Below are 21,152 nucleotides of genomic sequence, written 5' to 3' on the forward strand. Positions count from 1 at the left end.
TACTTTCCAAACAGGGGTTATTACCTTTATTTCTTTGCGAATAAACTTTAAATCAGATGTAACTCTTCATAAGTTTCTGAAATTATTCTATCACGTAATGTGATTAAGATAGCACTTTAAAGACTGTTTCGTTTTAAACGTTTAGGTCAAGTAAACGTCTCTGCGTACGGATACCACCCCTCGCGTTTTTCAACAGTGGTTTGGTCCAAACCTGCTCACTTTCCAGGCACGCTCTGCGTGTTGACACAGCACGCGCCCGTCTGGGAGGGGGCTTTTAATTTGAAAAGAGACACAATAGAAGAGTGGTGGGTCTGAGTTAGAGAAGAGTTTAACTTCAGGAACAAAGAGGAGGGAAGAAAACTAACAGCTGGTGAGTAAAAAGCGGTAAACAAGACAAAGTCACCTCGGTTTTCTCACCGGATAATGAGGTTTTATAGGAAAAACACACTCAGATCACAATAAAACATCAGAATATAAACTTTTATTATTTTTCCAGGAACTTGTTTAATGCTAACATGGATATGTAAGTACTAGGATTTTTGTGAGTAAATTAAATGTTGACAATATTTACTTTTTCTTTTAAATTCATTCTGGGACCACAAAATGCAAGTGGTGCTCGCTGCAGAACCACAAAGGCGGAGCTGCACCAGAAGGTGGAGCTGCACCAGAGTCAGCCCCGCCCATTCCAGAATCAGCCCTGCCCATTCCATCAGAGTCAGTCCAATTCCTTCCAGTTGTCAGACTTGATAGCATTCTGGAACCAAAGAGGGTGTTATAGCTAAAAAATGCAAGATTGAGGATGGAGTTGTGAAGTTAATTGAACAGTTTTTGTAAAGGTTCCATATAATTGAAAATCTAACTTTTGGAACTTTTAATCATGTTATATTGTCATTTCCTCATAAGAAGCATGCCAAAGCAATTTTTAGCCTCATTCATGCATTTTCCTCCCATCTCAGCTTCAATTTGGTCTCCTCCCCCGAAGCGGGTCTGGTCTTGGTTCTCAAATCTGGATATTCTGTGAATTTTCTGACAAATTATTTCTGAAATGACTTTTACTGAGACACCGCCGAAAAACCATACAACACATCTCAGAGACACACTAGGCAGCACAATTAGATGTAACGCCGCATGTGTTATAACAGATGTGGTGGTGTAGTGGTTATGGAGTCAGGTTTACATGCAGTTTTGTGCAGGTTCGCCTCCCATGACTGTAAGTTTTAGGTAGTGTACAACCTCTTTTCTTCATTTCTAGCTACACTTGCCAGTACTATGTTTACAACAATTTACTGGTATACAGTTTAACATATAATGACTAATGTGTTTATTTATTTATTTATTCGTTTATTTAGCCAGTGTGAGTCCATTTGTGAGCAGAGTTTCAACTAAAATGCTGTTTAGGAACGACCAAATTCAAAGAACTTTTACAGACATAAATATTTTGCTGAAAATAAACATTACAACTAAAATATAAACAAATTAAATGTTTCAGCTGGCTAAATAGATTGCTGACGACCCCGCCGAGAATCGAACCAGCATCAGCTGAGGGGAAAGCAAACCTTAACTCAAACAATCTCACCACTAGACTACCAAAGCCAATTCAAAAGTTTGTAATCCTGTTATACACCATTTCTGTTAGACCGGCTGTGGGCAGATATTCGCTGAAAGAAACCTTTTCATTTCGAGATATATTCAGTCTTTGTCATGTAGCAAGTTATATTTATCTTGTTTAATTGGAGCATAGAACATAGCATTAACGACTGTAAACTAGTAACAGCCGTAATTCATGTGGGTCAGGTCAGTTTGCATAAAGTTGAAAACAAAAACGGAAGTCAGTGGGCTAGGCTGAGTTTGCGTGAATGGGCGGGGCTGACTCTGGTGCAGCTCCACCTTATGATGCAGCTCCGCCTTTGTGGTTCTGCAGCGAGCACCCTCTCACAAAATGTCTTTTTGTTTCCCCAGTTAAACTACTAATCCCAATTTATACTACAACTGAAGAGTTCATTTGTAAAAATAGATACCTGTATATGTATATATATCCCTAACCCTTATATATATATATATATATATATATATATATATATATATATATATATATATATATATATGTGTGTGTGTGTGTGTGTGTGTGTGTGTGTATATAGATATATCTCCATCCATCCATTTTTATCCGGAGTCGGGTCGCAGGGGCAGTAGCCTAAGGCAAGAGGCCCAGACTTCCCTCTCTCCAGCCACATGGGCCAGCTCTTCCAGGGGAATCCCAAGGTGTTCCCTGCCCAGGTGAGATACATGGTTGCCCCACCGTGTCCTGGGTCTATCTTTAGGTCTCCCGGTTGGACGTGCCCGGAAAACCTCACCAGGGAGGCGTCCAGGAGACATCTTGACCAGATGCTCGAGCCACCTCAACTGGCTCCTCTCAATGTGGAGGAGCAGCTGGTCTATGCCAAGCCCCTCCCGAATGACCAAGCTTCTCACCCTATCTCTAAGGGAGAGCCCAGCCACTCTTCGGAGAAAACTCATTTCGACCACTTGTATCCGCAATCTCGTTCTTTCGGTCAATACCCAAAGCTCATGACCATAGGTAAGGGTAGGAACGTAGATCGACCGATAAATCGAGAACTTCACCTTCTGACTCAGCTCTCTCTTCACCACGACAGATCGGTACAACGTCCGCATCACTGCAGATGCAGCACCAATCCGCCGATCGATCTCACGCCCCAGTTTTCCCTCACTCATGAACAAGACCCTGAGATACTTGAAACTCCTCCACTTGGGGCAGGACCTCATCCCTGACCCAGAGAAGGCATTCTACCCTTTTCCGAATCAAGACCATGGTCTTAGATTTAGAGGAGCTGATTCTCATCCCAGCTGCTTCACACTCGGCTGTGAACCGCTCCAGCGAAAGCTGAAGATCACATTCTGATGAAGCCAACAGGACCACATCATCTGCAAAAAGCAGAGACCTGATCCTCAGGCCACCAAAACGGATGCCCTCCACACCTTGGCTGCGCCTAGAAATCCTGTTCATTAAAGTAATGAACAGAATCAGTGACAAAAGGCAGCCTTGGCGGAGTCCAACTCTCACTGAGAACGAGCCAGACTTACTGCCGGCAATGCGGACCAAGCTCTGATACCGGTCATACAGGGACTTAACAGCCCGTATCAGAGGGCCTGGTACCCCATACTCCCGGAGTACCCCCCACAGAGCCCCCCGAGGGACCCGGTCAAACGCCTTCTCCAAATCCACAAAACACATGTAGACTGGTTGGGCAGATTCCCATGCACCCTCCAGGATCCCCCTAAGGGTCTAGAGCTGGTCCAGTGTTCCACGGCCAGGACAAAAACCACATTGCTCCTCCTGAATCTGAGGTTCAACAATCCAACAGACCCTACCAGGAAGGCTCAGGAGTGTGATCCCCCTGTAGTTGGAACACACCCTATGGTCCCCCTTTTTAAATAAGGGGACCACCACCCCGGTCTGCCAGTCCAGTGGGACTGCCCCCGATGTCCACGCGATATTGCAGAGCCGCGTCAGCCAGCACAGCCCCACAACATCCAGAGCCTTAAGGAACTCCGGGCGGATCTCATCCACCCCTGGAGCCTTGCCACAGAGGAGCTTTTTAACCACCTCAGTGACCTCAGCACCAGAGATTTGAGAGGCCAACCCAAAGTCCCCAGACTCTGCTTCCTCACTGGAAGTTGTGTCGGTGGAATTGAGGAGGTCTTCGAAGTATTCTGCCCACCGATTAACGTTCTGAGTAGAGGTCAGCAGCACACCATCCCTACTACAGATAGTGTTGGTAGCGCACTGCTTTCCCCCCTGAGGCGCTGGATGGTGGACCAGACTCTCCTCGACGCCATACGGAAGTCTTGCTCCATGGTCTCACCGAACTCCTCCCATGCCCGGGTTTTTGCCTTGGCGACCACCCGAGCAGCGTTCTACTTGGACTGCCGGTACCCGTCAGCTGCCTCTGGAGTCCCACAGGCCAAAAAGACCTGATAGGACTCTTTCTTCAGCTTGACAGCATCCCTAACCGCCGGTGTCCATCAGCGGGTTAGGGAGTTGCCACCACGACAGGCACCGATGATCCTGCGTCCACAGGTTCGGTCGGCCACCTCAACAATGGAGGCACTAAACAGGGTCCATTCAGACTCAATGTCCCCCGCCTCCCCCGGAACATTTTGTAAGTTCTGTCGGAGGTGGGAATTGATAGCCTGGCCTGCCAGACTCTTCCTCTGTTTAATTCTGCACAGAGAAAGAGTCTGGGAACTCTCCTATTCAAATAACTCCACCCTGTGAGAATTATAACTGAGCCAATCAGCGCTGAGTATCGTACGTCACACACCACAACGCCGAGTTTGTCATAAACATGGTGACTGGAGGAGTTCGCTGCGGCTCTTTCCTTTGTTATAAATTTGAATGTTTTTAAAACCACAACAAGTAGAAGCGCTAAAAGCCTTTTTTCTAAACAAAGATGTTTGCACTGTCGCCAGACTCCATTTTTACTACAGCTAAAAAAACTACAGCGTCGCGGACGTCACACACAGCGATGCTCACTTTCTCATGAACAACGAAGACAGCGGCGGAGTTCGCTGCAGCTCTTTCCTCTGTTCTAAATGACTCAGATGTCTTTAAAACCACAAGTAGAAGCGCTAAAAGTATTTCTTCTGAAAAAATAAAAGATGTTTGCGCCATTGCAAGACGCTATTTTTTTTTTACTACAACTAGAAGTCTACCGCGTCATGCGGTACAGTCGGGGTTTCCTTCTTTTTTCTGATTGGTCATTTTTGAGCTTCCTAGTACCGCCCCTCAAGTGCCTCTCTGCCTGTGAGTTACCAGACTCATTCTCTGTGCAGAATTAAACAGAGGACGAGTCTGGCACGCCAGGCTAGGGAATTGAAGCTCCTGACAGGACTCTGCCAGACGTTCCCAGCAGACCCTCGCGATACATTTGGGCCTGCCTGGTCTGACCGGCATCCTCCCCCACCATCTGAGCCAACTCACCACCAGGTAGTGGTCAGTTGACAGCTCCGCCCCTCTCTTCACCCAAGTGTCCAAGACATGCGGCCGCTGGTTAGATGAAACAACAACAAAGTCGATCATCGAGCTGCGGCCTAAGGTGTCCTGGTGCCAAGAGCGCATATGGACACCTTTATGTCTGAACATGGTGTTCATTATGGAGAATCCATGACTGGCACAAAAGACCAATAACAAAACACCACTCAAATTCAGATCAGGGGGGCCGTTCCTCCCAACCACACCTCTCCAAGTCTCACTGTCGTTGCCCATGTGAGCGTTAAAGTCCCTCAGCAGAACGAGGGAGTCACCGGAAGGAGCGCTTTCCAGCACCCCCTCCAAGGTCTCCAAAAAGGATGGGTAGTCTGAACTGTAGTTTGGTGCATAAGCACAGACCACAGTCAGAACCCATCCCCCCACACGTAGGCGGAGGGAGGCTACCCTCTCATTCACTGAGGTGAACCTCAACGCACAGGCACCAAGATGGGGGGCAACTAGTATGCCCACCCCTGCTCGGCACCTCTCAGTGGGAGCAACTCCAGAGTGGTAGAAAGTCCAACCCCTCTCAAGGAAAGTGGTTCCAGAGCCAGAGCCATGCGTTGAGGTGAGTTTGACTATATCTAGTCAGAACCTCTCAACCTCACACACCAACTCAGGCTCCTTCCCCACCAGAGAGGTGACATTCCATGTGCCAAGAGCCAGCTTCTGTAGCCGAGGAGCAGACCGCCAAGGTCCCCGCCCTCGACTACCACCCGACCCCTTTGGCCCCTCCCACGAGTGGTGAGCCCATGGGAAGGGGGACCCACGTTTCCTCTTCAGGCTGTGCCCGGCCGGGCTCCAGAGGGGGGCCCCGGTGACCCATGTCCGGGCGAGGGAACACGGTTTCCATTTATAATTCATCATAAGAGGTCTTCGGGCTGCTCTTTGTCTGATCCCTCACCTAGGACCTGTTTGCCATGGGTGACCCTACCAGAGGCAGAAAGCCTCAGACAACTTAGCTCCTAGGATCATTGGGACACTCAAACCCCTCCACCACGGTAAGGTGGCAGCCGGGAGATTATATATATATATATAAATATAAATAAATATATATATATATATATATATATATATATATATATATATATATATATATATATATATATATATATATATATATATATATATATATATAATCTTTGTATAATTTACTTTGGGTGATATAAGTCAAAAAAGTTTTTTTTTTTTACGTTTTTGCAGATTAACTCTTCAGCCATAGCTGCCTTTCTTGTAGAACAAACTCCTGACCTTTGACCCTTCAGTAATAATATTTTTAGTATTAGTCATTATGTTTGCACTGCTCGTGTGTTCTGCAACTTGAAATATCTGAAATGGTCATTCTTTAGCTGTGACTTCTCTGACCATCCCAAATGTCTCCAGACGCGTGGGTCCTCCTAGCCTACACATCCAGAGATGCCTCCACCAGATGGCCCTTTTTCCCCCCTCCTTTCGACCCGTGATGGAATGAAAAGATTAGCTAATTAAAACGAGTCCCATATCCATGTGAAAGGGCCATGAGGGTCCTCGGGGAGAGGAGTTGCCTGCAAATCAATTCCTGTGTCCGGTTCAGTAACACATCATTCCAAACCATAAAACCTTTTATTTTCACAGCACACACACACACACACACTCACAAACAAACACACACACTCACTAAAAATCAAAAGTCGTGACAGAAACAGGTAAACAAACTTGTGGTTTTGTGATGTTTGGAGAGAGTTTCTGAGTTATACAAAACAACTGGGTTGATCACATTGAGAAGAATTAGGCTGACCTCATGTGACCCTTTCATAACCCTCTCTTCTCCTTAGGGAGGAAACAGAAATCTGGTAACTTGTACGTGGTTCCAGTAACATTTACATGCAGGAGTTGAACACTGATGCTTTTAGCTAAATTTGTAACTTCTAATCACAACGCTGAGCTCTTCATGGCCTCTCTGGGAACAGAACCACGAATGTGTTCTCAGAAGGAACTCCTAAACAGATTTTTGTCTGCATGCAAAATGAAAAGATTCATTTTAAGCTAAAATGTAAAATGAATGAAGTAGTGTACTGTACACAGCACTTTGGGCCACCATGACTGTTGGTGTAAAAGTGCTCTACAAATAGATAAATGATGATGATGAAGTATGTTCTCGTACGTTTGGAGCTCGGTAGGCGGCAGGTGTAAAGGTTCAGGGCCACAGCGGTGAGAGGCTGCACCAGGAGCTGTTTAGGGCTGGTCCAACGTCTGCGTGCGTCTCAGTTTGTCCCTGACTCGGACAAACTCAGGGATCTTCTGTTGGTTCTCCCGCTGCCTTATCTCCTCTTGCTCATACTAAAACCATAACGGGCAAAATTTGAGAATTTATGTCAATTTTTTGGTAAAAAAAATTCAAACTTCTGTGAACTGAAGGGGATAAAGAATTGGCATGACTTTTTGTAAAGGACATCAACACGTGTTTGTGTGTGCCCCTGACCTCTTTCAGCTTCTGCTGCCTCTTAAGGAGCTCCGTCTCCAGATCCGAAGGCCGTCTTCGAGCCATCTCCTCCTCCCTGTGCAGCTCCAGCCTGCGCTGCTCCAGAACTCGCTTCAGCTCTGGTTTCTCTTCCAGCACCAGACCTCTGAGCAGTCAGAGCCACAGTCAGGCTCCACAAGAGCATCTATCAAGGCCCAGCTTCAGTGTCAGACATAAAGTCAGATGTGTTTTGATGTTTGAACTACCGTTTGTGGCTAAGCAGCAGCTCCCGATGCAGATTCTGGTAGCTAGGTATCTCTGCCGAGGAACCGTTGAGTTTCCTGGGTTGACCGATTTCTGCACTGCTGCAGTCTCCTGCTGGGAAATGAGACAGGGGTAGATGGCCTATGTTCTGACAGAGCACCATACATATCAGAGCAGCATGCATGCAGGTTATGTACATGTGCATGAATCCATGTTGTGTTCTGAGGAGCCGTCAGTTCAGCATACAGACAGCAAAGTACGAGGAAAGCGTTTGTCAATTGTGTTCATAATGTTTTACCATCCACAAAAATGAAATGATGAATTTGTATTACAAATTTTTATTTTACCACCTTCTAATTCAAATTTTTGTAATTTTTTTTAAAGAAAATAAAGCTTTACAAAATATCAGATTGACAAGTCCAGGTATCATACAGTTCTTAAAAATTGTATGATGATCTGACTGGTAAATGTCCCATCGGGGTGTCATTGGGTTGCTAAAACAAAGTGTGTGATGATCTGAACGGTAAAACCACTCATCAGAGTATCATATGGTTATTCTAAACAAAGGGTAAACTGGCCCATCAAAGTGTCCTACATCTTAAAAAGGTATAATCTGACAGCGTCAGACAGAATTGTGCTGTCAGATTGGCATATGCTGTAAAATGTTTATGTCAGTCTGACAATGTATGGTGATTAGAAAGAACACTCTACAGGATCTAATCATCCAAAACAATTCAAAGCTAATAAATTAGGTAGAAAACAAATAAGTTTAACCAGTGAAACAGTGTTTTCTAAGGGAATAGAGTTGATTATATCACATTAAAGTCAATAAACACACTTTATTGATCAATAGATGATAGAACTGGGGGTTTAAATACCATCTTTGATTTCCTTGACTGCTCAAATGCACAACACAAACAGAAGTTAGTAGTTCTATCAAACGTCCACACCATCATTATCTATGGGTTCGTTCTGTCTCTGCATTATTGTACCTTTTTTGTTTGGTCGATATCCTGGTTTCTGTGAAATTATTAGAAAGAGACAGAAAAACAAAGTGATAAATGATTTGACAGCTTGAACATGCATCAGATGAATCAGAATGAGTTGAATCACCTCCGTTTTGCTCATCTCTGACGAAGGTTATATTTAGACAAAGGCTAAAAGTGACAGTGCCTGACGTGCTGCTTAAGCAGGCGCTCCGTGTTTACAAAGGTGACATAACAGCTCTGACACGCCTGACTGCGGTTGTCTTTGGCAGAACAACGCAAGGTTATAATTCAACAAAATTCATTGACATTGCTGGTAAGTTTTACTCTGAACAAAAACAACACTCGAGTAAAAACTTGATATCTTTCTGTCGCGCAAATGGAGTCCATTACAGCTCTGGCTGAAACCAGATAACCTGGAGGAAAGGATCGCACAAAGGCGGCAGCAGATGGTACATGGCCAAAGGTGAGGCAGCTTTCTCTGTCCAAAAAAAAAAAAAATCCAATGGATGAGCATTAAGATCCCTGGGCTTTGTCCCTGGGGATTGTTGCCTTTTCACTGTTTCTGCCAGAGACGCACGGTAAGCTTCCACATCCCGTCCCTGGCCAGACTCCTGCCTGATGGAAACTTGAGCCGTCAGGTTGCCTGATCTGATCGAAGCATTGTTCCAGTCAAGACCTGCAGGACTCAGATGGATTACAGGCAAATATCTAATGTTGTATGTGGTGCAGATGCTCTCAGGGATGGCTTGTAGCTATTTTAATGATGAATATGAGAGACCATGACACATTCCAGCAGGTTGTTACATTGGTATCAATTTCTATACAAAAATATCATCGGTAGAACATCGTCATATCTTCGCTCATTACATATCACTTCCAGCAACCGGTGCAATTTATGATCCAATAGCTTAATCTCTATGGTTATTTCTAAAGCTCGCACCTCCTTTGGTTGCTCCTCATTCCAGTTTGCTGCTTCCAACGACTGGAGTGAGCTGCAAAAGTCACTAAAGCTCACTACCTACATTCCTTTATCTACCTTCAATAATCCATTGCAATCAATAGTTTCTGATCAATGTGCTTCTGAGTAGTTAAAGATTAAGTAAGGTTAACTAAATAAATAAAGCATTAGAAAAGGTGTGTTTGTTACTGAGATTTGCACAAACACTGATATTAGAAGCAGTTTCTAAACTCTACATGATGACTATCACACCTGCAACACGAAGCTCCACCAGTACCTGAGTGGTTAAAAACATCAAGGAAGCATTTAAAAGTTTCATTTTTATGAGTCAAGCAACATCTGAGTTTTAAAGAGAGACTTAAGCAAACTTTCCTGGCATCTACACAAAACACAATTGCATAAAGTTACAGACTTTGCACAAACGTTACCATAAACGGATCAAAAGTTAACTAAACAATCTAATAAAATGTGTAGGAACTCACTTTTTTCACAGATGACCCCTCCATAGCAGGATGGTGGAGGTCCACTGCTTCTGTCCACTATCCGTGTTTCTGTTTTATTCCATTGATGAAATCAGGTGTCCTCACTCATCATACTGTTGTTGACGGGGAACCTTGCAGACTCGGTGTACTGTAGCAGCAGTCATCAGTGGTTGTAGACAGTGAAATCTCATTATGCCATTCAAGATTACCTCACAACCCCCACAGGACACAGGATGCTAGATTAGTTAATTACCACAGACGCAAATACCACTTAAAACCAACGAAGCATGTAGATGACTGCTCTCCCAACAAACTCAGTCACCAACAAAAAAAGTGTTTGTGTGAATTATCTATTTGAGTACCGGTATTCCCTAAAAAATAAAGTTCTTTAAACTAGGATTTTTTCCCAAAAGGATGTCACTGTATATTTGTGAAAAATAAAAACTCCAACTTTATCACTGTTATTTTGAAATGCTCTCTCTCTCTCTCTCTCTCTCTCTCTCTCTCTCTCTCTCTCTCTCTCTCTCTCTCTCTCTCTCTCTCTCTCTCTCTCTCTCTCTCTCTCTCTCTCTCTCTATATATGTGTATACATACATATATATATGTATATATATATATATATATATATATATATATATATATATATATATATATATATATATATATATATATATATATAATTTATTTATGTGGTTTACTGGATTTAAATCAATCTGTGTTAGATTAAGATCACAGTTGCTCAGATTATTTACAGGCAATCATTTCTCAAGTTATTTTGACCAGCAATTGTGGGTTTATTTGTTAGTAACTTTTTATCAGATGTAAAGTATTCTGTGTTACGAAAAGTGCTCTACAAGTAATCTTTGATTTACTGAATGACAGAAAAATTACAAGAACAAATAAAAACATAATGAAACAAAATCACACACATTGATTTCTCACTGTTGAATTGTTTATATTTTTTAATACTAAAGAATAGAAAAGTGTCTCGTTTACAAGGAACAATTTAGTATTTTAATTTTGATTAGCCTTGCAAAGCTTTAATCCAAAACATTTAATCAATTAAACAAAACAAAACAACAACAAAAAAGAAAAATTGTTGGACTTTTCCCACAACAAACCACTAGATGGCGACAGTCTCCAAGCTGGCCATGTCCCATGATGCAACGCGTGCGCTTCCTTTTATATAGAGCCGGAAGTGTATAGCCATCATAGCATGAGTGGCTGGTTGTGTGCGTGTTGTTAGTTAGCGAGCGTCTGTGTGAGTGAATGTGGAGTATGCATGTTGTATGTGTGTATATTTTTAAAAACCTACACAGTGATCTTATTTGATCTGGTCTGAGTTTGGCTCTGCTCTGACTAGAAATGATAAAAAAAGCGCTCGCGAGCTTCTATGGGGGCGATGAGCAGCCGGCGACAAACACCTAATGGGGCCTCCACATTTCGTGCTGTGGTCAGAAGTGATGAATTGATCAGATATACTAGTTCTGGGTCGGCTTGAGGTTCGCCTTAAAGCTTTACCTGTAAGAACAATGAGTAAAGAGGCGATTCTGATCTCACCACAGCCGAAAAGAAGCCACGAGACCCGCATGTTAGGAAATGGTGAAACAAAAGTGGCTTTCATTTGTATAGATAAAGATGGATGGATGGATGATCTTTATTGACAGACTCTTATGTCCAGATTAAAAAATAAATAAATAAAACAAAACATTAAAAACAAATAAGATAAAAGCATAAACATCTAAATCTATTTAAAAAAACTTACTATAAAGATGTTCCACACAAGAGTAACCACACAAACACTTCAGCCAGTGTTTCCTTATACTGGACAAATAGCGACAAATGCTCACAGCAGGATCAGTGATTGCTAAAATTATACTGTTGGCAGAGCTATCCAGTCGTTCTCTAAAAGTGAACATTAGTTTTCTTAAAAGAGCTTTAAAGTACAAATGCCTGCTGTTACAAACATCTGACTGGCACTGCCCCCTCTGGGTATTTTGAGTATGATTCTTAAGGCATCATTGAATGCAACATGCAGCTTATTCATGCTGCTTTGATTGTAAGATCAAAATTACTGCCCAACAAAACCAAAAATACTGCTCAACCACAGTTGGGCTGTATAAAGCGGAGTACAATATGCTTTAAATAAAGCCACCTTAACTGGTGAACAAAAACTTACGTGCTATAGTATTATTGGCCTGTGCATACAGCTTACAGCACCATGGCATGTAGTCATGCAAATGCTAAAATTGGCCATTAGAGACAAATTCGGACTTTTTTATGAGCAAAAACTACACAAGCATAAAAAAAATTACACAAGCATATCCGTGTTCCTGTTTTACTTTCATACATGTTCTCGTGATAGTTAGCGTTAACATTTTTATGTACATGTGACCTCTTAAAAGCTCAGCAAAACGCGCGAGAATAAGCAACGTGATCGTAGCCGAACCGTAGCCGCGAAGAGAATTTTGTTTAGTCGCTATGGGCGAATCAAGTAAAAGACCGAGATTAAGTCAAATTAGCAGAAACACGCAGACTTCTGCGAGCAGAGCAAGCGTGTTCAGAGGTGGACACTCGGATATTGCCGGAGGCGTTGGTACATTTGTTGAGGGTTCCATCCTTCGCATCACGATGAGAAACTTCCTGTAAGTTGTAGTTCCTTAACTGTCAAGAGTTCTACCGGTAGCCAGCAAACATCACATTGTGCTCTTAGATAACATACAAGCTTATAATAGCACCATTTGTTGTTTTATAAAGTTTTAAACCTTTTGATCACGTAGTTTGCGCACAGAAGTGAACAGCTAGCATACAATTAGTGGTTTAACGGCTCAATTTTAGCTGTTTAAATATAGTGATACAATAAATACAATGTTTTGTGTAAAATTAGCTATATAAGATAACATTTTGCGCAGTGTGACATAACCGAAAACTCCTAAATGTGTTTTCTGTCCACTGACAGAACGTATGACTTCTCTGTGGTCCATCCGGGATCCAATCTGAACATGATTGTTGGAGCTAACGGGACTGGGAAGTCCAGCATTGTATGTGCCATCTGCCTGGGTCTGGCTGGAAAGACAGCAATTCTGGGCAGAGGAGACAAGGTACACAAACCACCTGCACTGGTCTACTTGATTTATTCTGAAAAAGACCATTTAAGAAAGCGATGGAGTCAAGATTTTTATTGGTTTGTTAAAATCACACTGGTAATAAAGACATATAAACATTTGCAGAAACTATTTAATTTCTGTTGTTTATGCACCACAGAGTCATGATTGCTACAAGCTTTTAATGGTTAAATAAATTGATTTAGATTATTTATGCAGGTTGGGCTCTATGTCAAACGTGGCTGCAAGAAAGGCTCTATTGAGATTGAACTGTAAGTTACTTTACATAGATTTTCCTCTATTACACTTTTTGTATTTTTAATCTAAATTCCAGATTGATGCTCTTGCATAACAAGTACCAAGCTAATGGTTGACCAGCCAGATAACATTAGACATGCTTGCATGAAATGATGTCTGTTTTTGCCTCTACAGGTACAAAAATGGAGGTAATGTGATAATTAACAGAGAGATCCATGTAGAGAACAATCAGTCACTTTGGATGCTGAATGGAAGACACTGCAGCCTGAAACAAGTAGAAGAAGAGGTCAGGACTCTGCAAATTCAAGTCAGCAACCTCTGCCAGTTCCTCCCTCAGGTAGGTTTTCTAGATGTGATCTAGCTCAGTGGCCTAGTGGCAGAGTGTCTGTTCTGGGACTGGGAGATCAGGGATTGGATTCCCGGTCGGGTCATACCAAAAACTTTAAAACTGGGACCCAGTACATCCCTGCTTGACACTCAGCTTTAAGAGGTTGGATTGGGGGTTAAACCACCAAATAGTTTCCAAGCGCAGCCACCGCTGCTGCTCACCACTCCCCTCCATGGGGATAGGTCAAATGTGCAGATGAATTTCACCAGTGTGTAATGATGACTATGTGACTTTAACTTTAGTGCTTCACTTGTGCAAAGTAAAACGTGTCAGAAATCTTCATTTTCTAACTTCTTCTCTGTTCTGTCACAGGAAAAAGTTGGAGAGTTTGCAAAAATGTCCCAAATTGAGTTGCTTGAGGCAACCGAGAAGTCGGTTGGACCACCAGAAATGTACGAGTACCACTGTGAGCTTAAAAACTTCCGCAGCAAAGAACGAGAACTGGAGGTGAAACTTTATTTTATTTGTGTAACAGTTTTTTTTTGGGAATAACTGTTTAGATAATCTAATTCCCGTTGAGATCTCAGCTATGTCAGCTGGATTGTTGTTACATGATAATTACATGTTTGCTGTTGTGAAAGATGCAACTCATCGTTTCGCTGCGGTTTTGGCGGGATGTTTGTCTGTAGAACGTCTTGAAGGAGAAGACGAGTTTCCTGGAAAAGGCCAAGCAGAGGAATGAGAGGAACAAGCTCGATGTCAACCGCTACTATGAAAAAAAGCGGCATCTTGACGTCATCGAGCTGCTGGAGAAGAAGAAACCGTGGGTGGTGAGTTATTCACATAAAGCACTCTGCACAAACTGTGGAAACAAATCCAGTTTGTAATCTGATTACCCTCTTTGGCTTTGATATCAGGAGTATGAAACCACTCGTAAGGAGCTGGAGGGTGTGAAGAAGGAGCGAGAAGAAGCCAAAAAGCAGCTTTTGACCCTGAAGCAAGCCCAGGCGCCCATGCTGAAGAAAATCCAGCAGATTGATGAAAAGCTGAAGCCCATTGAGGCAGAAATGAAAGCTAAGGTGACCGAAGGTGGCTTGCTGTCTAAATCTGTTACATGAACATTAAGTTAAACTAACCATGTGTGTTTCAGACTGCTGCTATCAAAGAAGCTTCTCAGAAGTGCAAGCAGAAACAAGATCAGCTGGATCGAAAACATAAAGAGGTGGTGGTGGTGGTGGGGTGGGGGGGGGGGGGGGTGTTGCTCAAAGAAGAGGAAAAAAAAAGTAACAATTAAATGTTTGAAATAACGTCATCCTTGTGGCTCATCTCTCCTCTGCAGATTGATGACATTAAACAGGCACTGAGGATGAAGCAGATTGAAGAGGAAGACCACCAGAAAAGAATCGTCAACACTAGACGGACCATCGAAGACCTGAAGGTGGAGCTGGACAAGCTCGGAGACCAACTAGACACCACCCTGCTGATTTCTGCTATTAGTGTGGAACTTAAGGAGATCCAGGAGAGGACAGCCAGGATTGAAGCGGAAAAGGCCGACCTGCGCAGGGAGAGGGACAACGTCATCGCAGAGTCCAGAAGTGAGTTTAAAACTAAACAGACTTTACATTTAATGATTAAAATAACAGACGGCATTGCTAGGATTTTATTATTTTAATGCCAGGCTTGCAGAAGAAGCTCAATGACATGAACAACCTGATGAACATGAAAGAAGAGAAGCTGCGGACACGCCACAGGGACACACACACCGCTCTCCTTTGGCTCAGAGAGAACAGACAGCTGTTCAGAGGAAACATTCATGAGCCCATGATGCTGGTGGTGAGTTCCATCACTGGAAATGTGTATTACTAGAAGTTTTAGTTGCTGTAAAATGCCGAAGTTTGATGTTTCAACCCACAAGTTTAGTCATAAATGTATTAAATGAAAAATAAAATCTCGTTTTCCTATAAGTAGATGTTAAAACGTAATGGTTACTTGGCCTTCGTTATCACAGATCAACGTAAAGGATCATCAGAATGCCAAGTATGTGGAGAACCACATCTCCTTCCACGACCTGCGAGCGTTTGTCTTCCAGAGGAAAGACGACATGGAGAAATTCTTGGTGGAGGTCAGGGCGGTTTGCATTCAGAACACTGCTCAGCTGAGAGACAGCATTTCTGAGTGTGAACATGTAACTGTTCATAGTAAGAATTTAAAATATTTTCTTCAGGTTCGTGACAAGATGAATCTGAAAGTCAACGCCATTTCTGCTCCGGAGGTGTCCTGTTCTGGACGTCCACCGTCAAGAAACATCGAGTCCATGAGGTGAGAGAGAGTGAAAGTGTGTTAATGATCAGCCAAGGTGGGGGCTGCTCCAGTGTGTTTTCCTCTCCATCTGCCACCCTTTTTATTTATCAGATACGGTTTTTTATTTTATCGTCTGCAGGCGTTTTGGGTTCTTCACCTACCTCCGTGAGATGTTCAATGCCCCCGATGAGGTGATGAGTTACCTGTGTTCCCAGTACAAAGTGCATGACGTTCCAGTCGGCAACGAGCAAACCAAAGCCTTGATTAATACAGTACGTTCTTTTTATTGCATGTTTCTGATTCTCCTTTACACCTAAAGACAATCAGAGAAGATTTTCCCTTTTAAAAGTGGATCATAGGAGCTTTTATTTTAACTTACAAACACAGCTGTTCATAACACCTACTTTGTGTTTTGTTTTTAGGTGATTCAGGAGCCTTACCTTAAGGTGTTGTATACGACAGATGAGAGGTACACTGTAAAAAGGTCCATCTATTCCAACAAGACCAGCACCAGTAACTCAGCTGTGCAAAAGTCTCAGTACCTCATCATCACCGTGGACGCTGAAGAGAGGCGACAGCTGGAGCAGCAGCTGAGGGTGAGACAGTCGTCGTCTTAGTTTTTTTTAAAATCAGTTTTAATCTCCTATGAAACACGAGGGACCCTGACAACGTTTAGGTGTGATATTATTTAGTCATTCTTGCATTTTCTGTTGCAACCAGGCCTGTGAGTCAAAACTGCAAGAAATCGATGAACGAATGAAGACCCTGCAGACGGAGTTTGCTGCACTGAATCGCCATGAAAACGAGCTGTTGTCGGAGAAGAAGCGTTTGTCTGAGTTAAAGGGAAAAAAGAAGCAACTGGAGCAGAAAATCGGCACCAAACAGGACAGGTGAGCCTTCAAAGGTCTGGAGAGTCTGATATGGTCATAAAGTTTATTCAAATTTTGAAAGTAATTTTTTTTATGTATGTTGAGTCTGAGGCAGATGGAGCAGAACGTTATCGATTTGAAAAAGGTTGAAGAACAAACAAATGCCAAGATTAAAGCCGTTAGTTTCCAGAAGGTGACCATAGTCTCTGTGCTCACGGCAGAAATTAAGGTATGAATCTTAGAGGCATACGATGCATCTTTATCATGTTTTTAAATTAATGTCTTGAGCCACTATGTGCTAAAACAACCCCTTACATGGCTAATAGGATGTAACTCTGACCCCACCACTCTCTATGGCCAGAATATTGCACTTGCAACTTCAGAGTGCCAGTCTGCCTCCTGTTGGACTTAGTCAAGTGGAGCTGACATGGTAGTGCTGCAGTCTGCCTCTAGCATGTTTTTTGTGCTTTAGATCATGAATACTGATGATTTGGTGATGAATTGCTCCTGTAGACATTAATGAAGGCTGAGGAGACATTTCAGCTGTTAGATTAAAGTGTAAAAAGACAAACACACAGCGAGGAGATACATTTCACTTTCATTTTACTAACGAACACTAGAGGGTGCTAAAAGCAAGACAGAATTGCTTATGTAATATCCCTTTAAACTTTGTACCAGAACCTGTCTACGACTACTTTACATTAATCTGCTTTATATTTCTATCATCTGCAGACGAAAGCTAAGCTGTCAATGGAGAAAGTGTACTTGGCTTTGGAGACTGTGGGGTTAACGGCAGAGAAGAACAAGCTGGAGAACGACTGCAGAGAGGGCGCCTCTGAGCTGAAGACGATGGATGTAAGGTTTTCATGCACATTTCATTCATTCGGTGTAGTTTTGTGCTGACGTTGACCCGCTGTAACAGATAAAGTGCAGCCGTTTGGAGCAGAGAAAGGTGCAGCTGACCGAAAAATGCAAAGGCCTGTTGAAGAGCGCTAAGTCGATCTGTCGGATGCAAATGGACGAGCCGTTACCTGAAGGCCTGCGTAATGTTAGTGTTCATATTCCTACTGCCGCGCCTCAAAATCTAGCAACAGTTAGCCTCTAGCGTTGTGTTTGTCTCAACGCAGGCCTTCAGCAAACTGCCTGACACGCTGGACGAGGTGGACTCCATGCTGAACGAGGAGCGGTCTAGAGCTGAGTGCTTCACGGGTCTAAGTGAAAATGTAAAATCAGTGATCAACCGTTTGTCTGAGATGTTGTTTTTGCTTCTGCTTGGAAACGTTTGTCCCATCTGCACATCGCAGGTTGTCGAGGAGTACAGCAGGAGGGAGCAGGAGATCGAACATCTGGAGAAAGAGCTGGAAAAGAAGATCGCAGATCTGAACGCCTACCGACAGAACATTTCAGAGGTGTGTTGTGGCTCAAACCTGGAACCTGCTGCGGCTGCTGCTGTTTTACAAATGCGTGTTAACTTTGCTTCAGGCTAAGGAGCGCTGGCTGATCCCTTTGAAGCAGCTAATCGAACAGATAAACGACAAGTTCAGCAATTTCTTTCGCTCCATGCAATGCGCAGGAGAGGTTGATCTGCACACAGAGAATGAGGTAAACACCCATGAGCAATCCTAACCCTCTTGGGGTTCTACAGGTCAGTAGTTGAACCTCTAAAGCTTGGTTTATGCTTGACGCATTCACTTTCCGCGCGGTGATGCGGCTCGCGGATGGAACGCGCTTCACAACTCGCAGTGTTTATGGTTCGTGCGGCTCGTCTCTGCGGTGAGCCAATGTTCTCCCAAACTGTAGGGGGCAGCATGGAGCTCTACGGCAAGCATCCAACACAACACCATAGTAGAAGTAGAAATCACTGTTTACAACACGGCATTTCAGCATTTTTAACAGCGTCCTCGTCTTTTCCGACAGTGCGAGCTATTTCTCTCCAAGAATTATTAACAACATGTTGATCACGGTGATCTCTGAGAGCTGAATCATACAAATGTCTGTATTTACAAACCTCTGCCGTACTGGTTCTTGTCGGTCCGCCATGTTTTTCCGCGTCCGTCCGTCCGCGTGGTTAGAAATTTTCCGAGGTGCGCGTTGCGGAAATTCTGGGCCGTGCGGAGGCGCGGTGGAGGGGCGTGGTTGTTAAAATTACGCAACTTTTCTGCGCGGAGCCGTGCGGACCTCGCGGACGCGTCAAGCATAAACCAACCTTTAGTGAGATGCAGCAGGGTTGTAATTAATGTCCTGCTGCTGTTCCTCAGGAGGAGTACGACAAGTATGGGATTCGCATTCGAGTGAAGTTCCACAGCAGCACTCAGCTCCACGAGCTCACGGCGCACCATCAGAGCGGAGGGGAGCGCAGCGTCTCCACCATGCTCTACCTCATGGCCTTACAGGAGCTGAACCGCTGCCCCTTCAGAGTCGTGGATGAAATCAACCAGGTGTGAAAGCTTAACGTTGGTTTGAGATGGAAAAGCTTGCAGCTCCCCTACATGCTGGACGCATAAATACAGTCCGCTTTTCTGTTTATTTACCTCTGTGGGTCTTTCTGTTTTCCAGGGGATGGATCCTATAAATGAGAGGAGAGTTTTTGACATTGTGGTCCAAACAGCCTGCAAAGAAACTACTTCTCAGTACTTTTTCATCACACCAAAAGTAAGTGTGTTTTTGTTTTGGCCCGTTTTGTCCCACATCTGGAAGCAAGACTCCAGGCGTAAAGCAACAAAAAACTGAATCTCCTAGTTTTTAAGGAGATTTGAACTTTCTTTCCTGATATCTTTGTTTGCAGCTCCTGCAGAATCTTCAGTATGCTGAGGAGATGACCGTCCTGTGTGTGCACAACGGCCCCCACATGCTCCCCCCCGACAAGTGGGACATAAAGGCTTTTATTAGACGCCTTGAAAGAAAAGCCCGAGCATAAGTTCATGTTCTGAAGAGTCTAAATACTAGATGTGTTGATCCTTTTGTGTTCACGTTGCATTTGAACTTGCTTTGTTTACTTTTTATAACAGACCGTTTACACAGTAGCTTTCATGTTTATATCGCTAAATAAAAAAAGATGCTGCTGTCATTTTTGGGTGTTTATTTACTTTAAATGTAATAGAAACAATAAAATTAGCATAAAAATGTGATTTTAAAAAATGTTTTATTTTTTTAATGAATACATAATTTCAGGTTCAGATTCAGATGAAATTCTGATGACACTTAACACACGTTATCTGTTTAGTTAGGAGAGTATTAGAATTATTAAAGAGATTTATTATGAATTATTTAACAAAAATTCTCTTTCTTTGTTTGGTTTTGTATTTCTGAGAACACCAGCCAGTTATAATCTTCCATTTGAGTTTAGATTATGAAACAAAGCTCAGATTACCGGTTGAAACTAGTTTGATGTGTTTGGTTTTAACTTTGTCAGTATAAAGTTACAGGATGAGCTCCTGAACTTTACCTCGGGACAACAACGTAGATGGGTGTCAAATTATAAGTCAGGAATTTTAGTTCCCTTTAAATGTTCATTTGATTTTATAATTCTTTTAGAAGTCTCCCCAAAACAACCCAAAAGTATTAGTTTAACTTTCAGTATTGTTTAAAGCGCTGTTTGAACTTCTCTCATACCGTAATTTGATTTGATTAATGTAAAAACTTCTCATACTTAATAATACTAGAAGTCCAACTTTATAATAAAACCCCAAAACACATTTTCAATTCTCACTAGAAAAGGTTTTAAATAATTTTGAGAAATTAAAATTGATCTAATTTTATTCCTGACAAAAGTGTTCATGTTTCTTTTGGAGCCATCAAGTCATCGTATGTTATTGGTAACAAATTCATTATTATTGGCTGCTAAAATAACCATAAATATGCAGCAGTTGAACAAACCTTAATCATGTCAGACATTTTCTCGTTAAAGTGTAGAAAAAGCTGTATTCTATTTAAAAGAAATTATGCATGCTGGCTTCTTATGGAACAAGACAGCCGTCGAAATGGAACGCGGCCCTCGTTTTTACACCTGCTACTCTTAAGTTGAACAGTGAGATAAGCTACTCTAGAGCTGCGTATTTGTTCAGAGTGGAAGAATAAGCCCCGCCCCTAGCAGCACCTGAGTGCACAGG

The 21,152-nt window shown here is 42.8% G+C and overlaps 2 protein-coding genes, 1 long non-coding RNA gene and 1 other non-coding gene across 8 annotated transcripts; 3 read left to right on the forward strand and 1 right to left on the reverse strand.

The window, feature by feature from the left end:
- Positions 1 to 290: 290 nt before the first annotated feature.
- Positions 291 to 9,449, forward strand: LOC139063275 (uncharacterized). The gene is made up of 3 exons (XR_011516631.1): positions 291 to 370; positions 7,521 to 9,206; positions 9,313 to 9,449. It is a non-coding gene; the product is annotated as an uncharacterized lncRNA (long non-coding RNA).
- zgc:195245 (protein FAM107B) lies at positions 6,657 to 10,318 on the reverse strand. Of its 5 annotated transcripts, none has more exons than XM_054745882.2 (5): positions 10,184 to 10,318; positions 8,747 to 8,774; positions 7,757 to 7,865; positions 7,512 to 7,656; positions 6,657 to 7,369 (listed from the first exon to the last, which is right to left on the reverse strand). In XM_054745882.2, the coding sequence occupies exons 1-5, from the start codon at positions 10,205 to 10,207 to the stop codon at positions 7,265 to 7,267; spliced, it is 411 nt and encodes a 136-aa protein (XP_054601857.1). In that variant the 5' UTR covers positions 10,208 to 10,318; the 3' UTR covers positions 6,657 to 7,264. The 5 variants fall into 5 exon arrangements, with proteins under 5 accessions (XP_054601857.1, XP_054601856.1, XP_054601858.1 ...); XM_054745881.2 differs by having other exon boundaries at positions 7,757 to 7,868; XM_054745883.2 differs by lacking the exon at positions 10,184 to 10,318 and adding an exon at positions 8,868 to 8,962 and having other exon boundaries at positions 7,757 to 7,868.
- Positions 10,319 to 11,341: 1,023 nt separating this feature from the next.
- On the forward strand, positions 11,342 to 11,742 carry LOC129164849 (small Cajal body-specific RNA 2). The gene has a single exon (XR_008564335.1). It is a non-coding gene; the product is annotated as a small Cajal body-specific RNA 2 (non-coding RNA).
- Positions 11,743 to 12,462: 720 nt separating this feature from the next.
- On the forward strand, positions 12,463 to 20,110 carry smc5 (structural maintenance of chromosomes 5). Its single transcript, XM_015967764.3, has 24 exons — positions 12,463 to 12,828; positions 13,143 to 13,284; positions 13,507 to 13,559; positions 13,720 to 13,882; positions 14,246 to 14,380; positions 14,563 to 14,703; positions 14,791 to 14,952; positions 15,024 to 15,095; positions 15,213 to 15,468; positions 15,552 to 15,706; positions 15,882 to 15,995; positions 16,098 to 16,192; positions 16,314 to 16,446; positions 16,597 to 16,770; positions 16,895 to 17,064; positions 17,149 to 17,272; positions 17,776 to 17,898; positions 17,966 to 18,091; positions 18,171 to 18,266; positions 18,348 to 18,452; positions 18,526 to 18,645; positions 19,302 to 19,481; positions 19,600 to 19,695; positions 19,829 to 20,110. Exons 1-24 carry the CDS (start codon positions 12,665 to 12,667, stop codon positions 19,958 to 19,960), a joined length of 3,231 nt encoding a protein of 1,076 aa, XP_015823250.3. The 5' UTR covers positions 12,463 to 12,664; the 3' UTR covers positions 19,961 to 20,110.
- Positions 20,111 to 21,152: the final 1,042 nt, after the last annotated feature.

The sequence above is a fragment of the Nothobranchius furzeri genome, chromosome 15 (assembly GCF_043380555.1).
Source record: "Nothobranchius furzeri strain GRZ-AD chromosome 15, NfurGRZ-RIMD1, whole genome shotgun sequence".
NCBI lineage: Eukaryota > Metazoa > Chordata > Actinopteri > Cyprinodontiformes > Nothobranchiidae > Nothobranchius > Nothobranchius furzeri.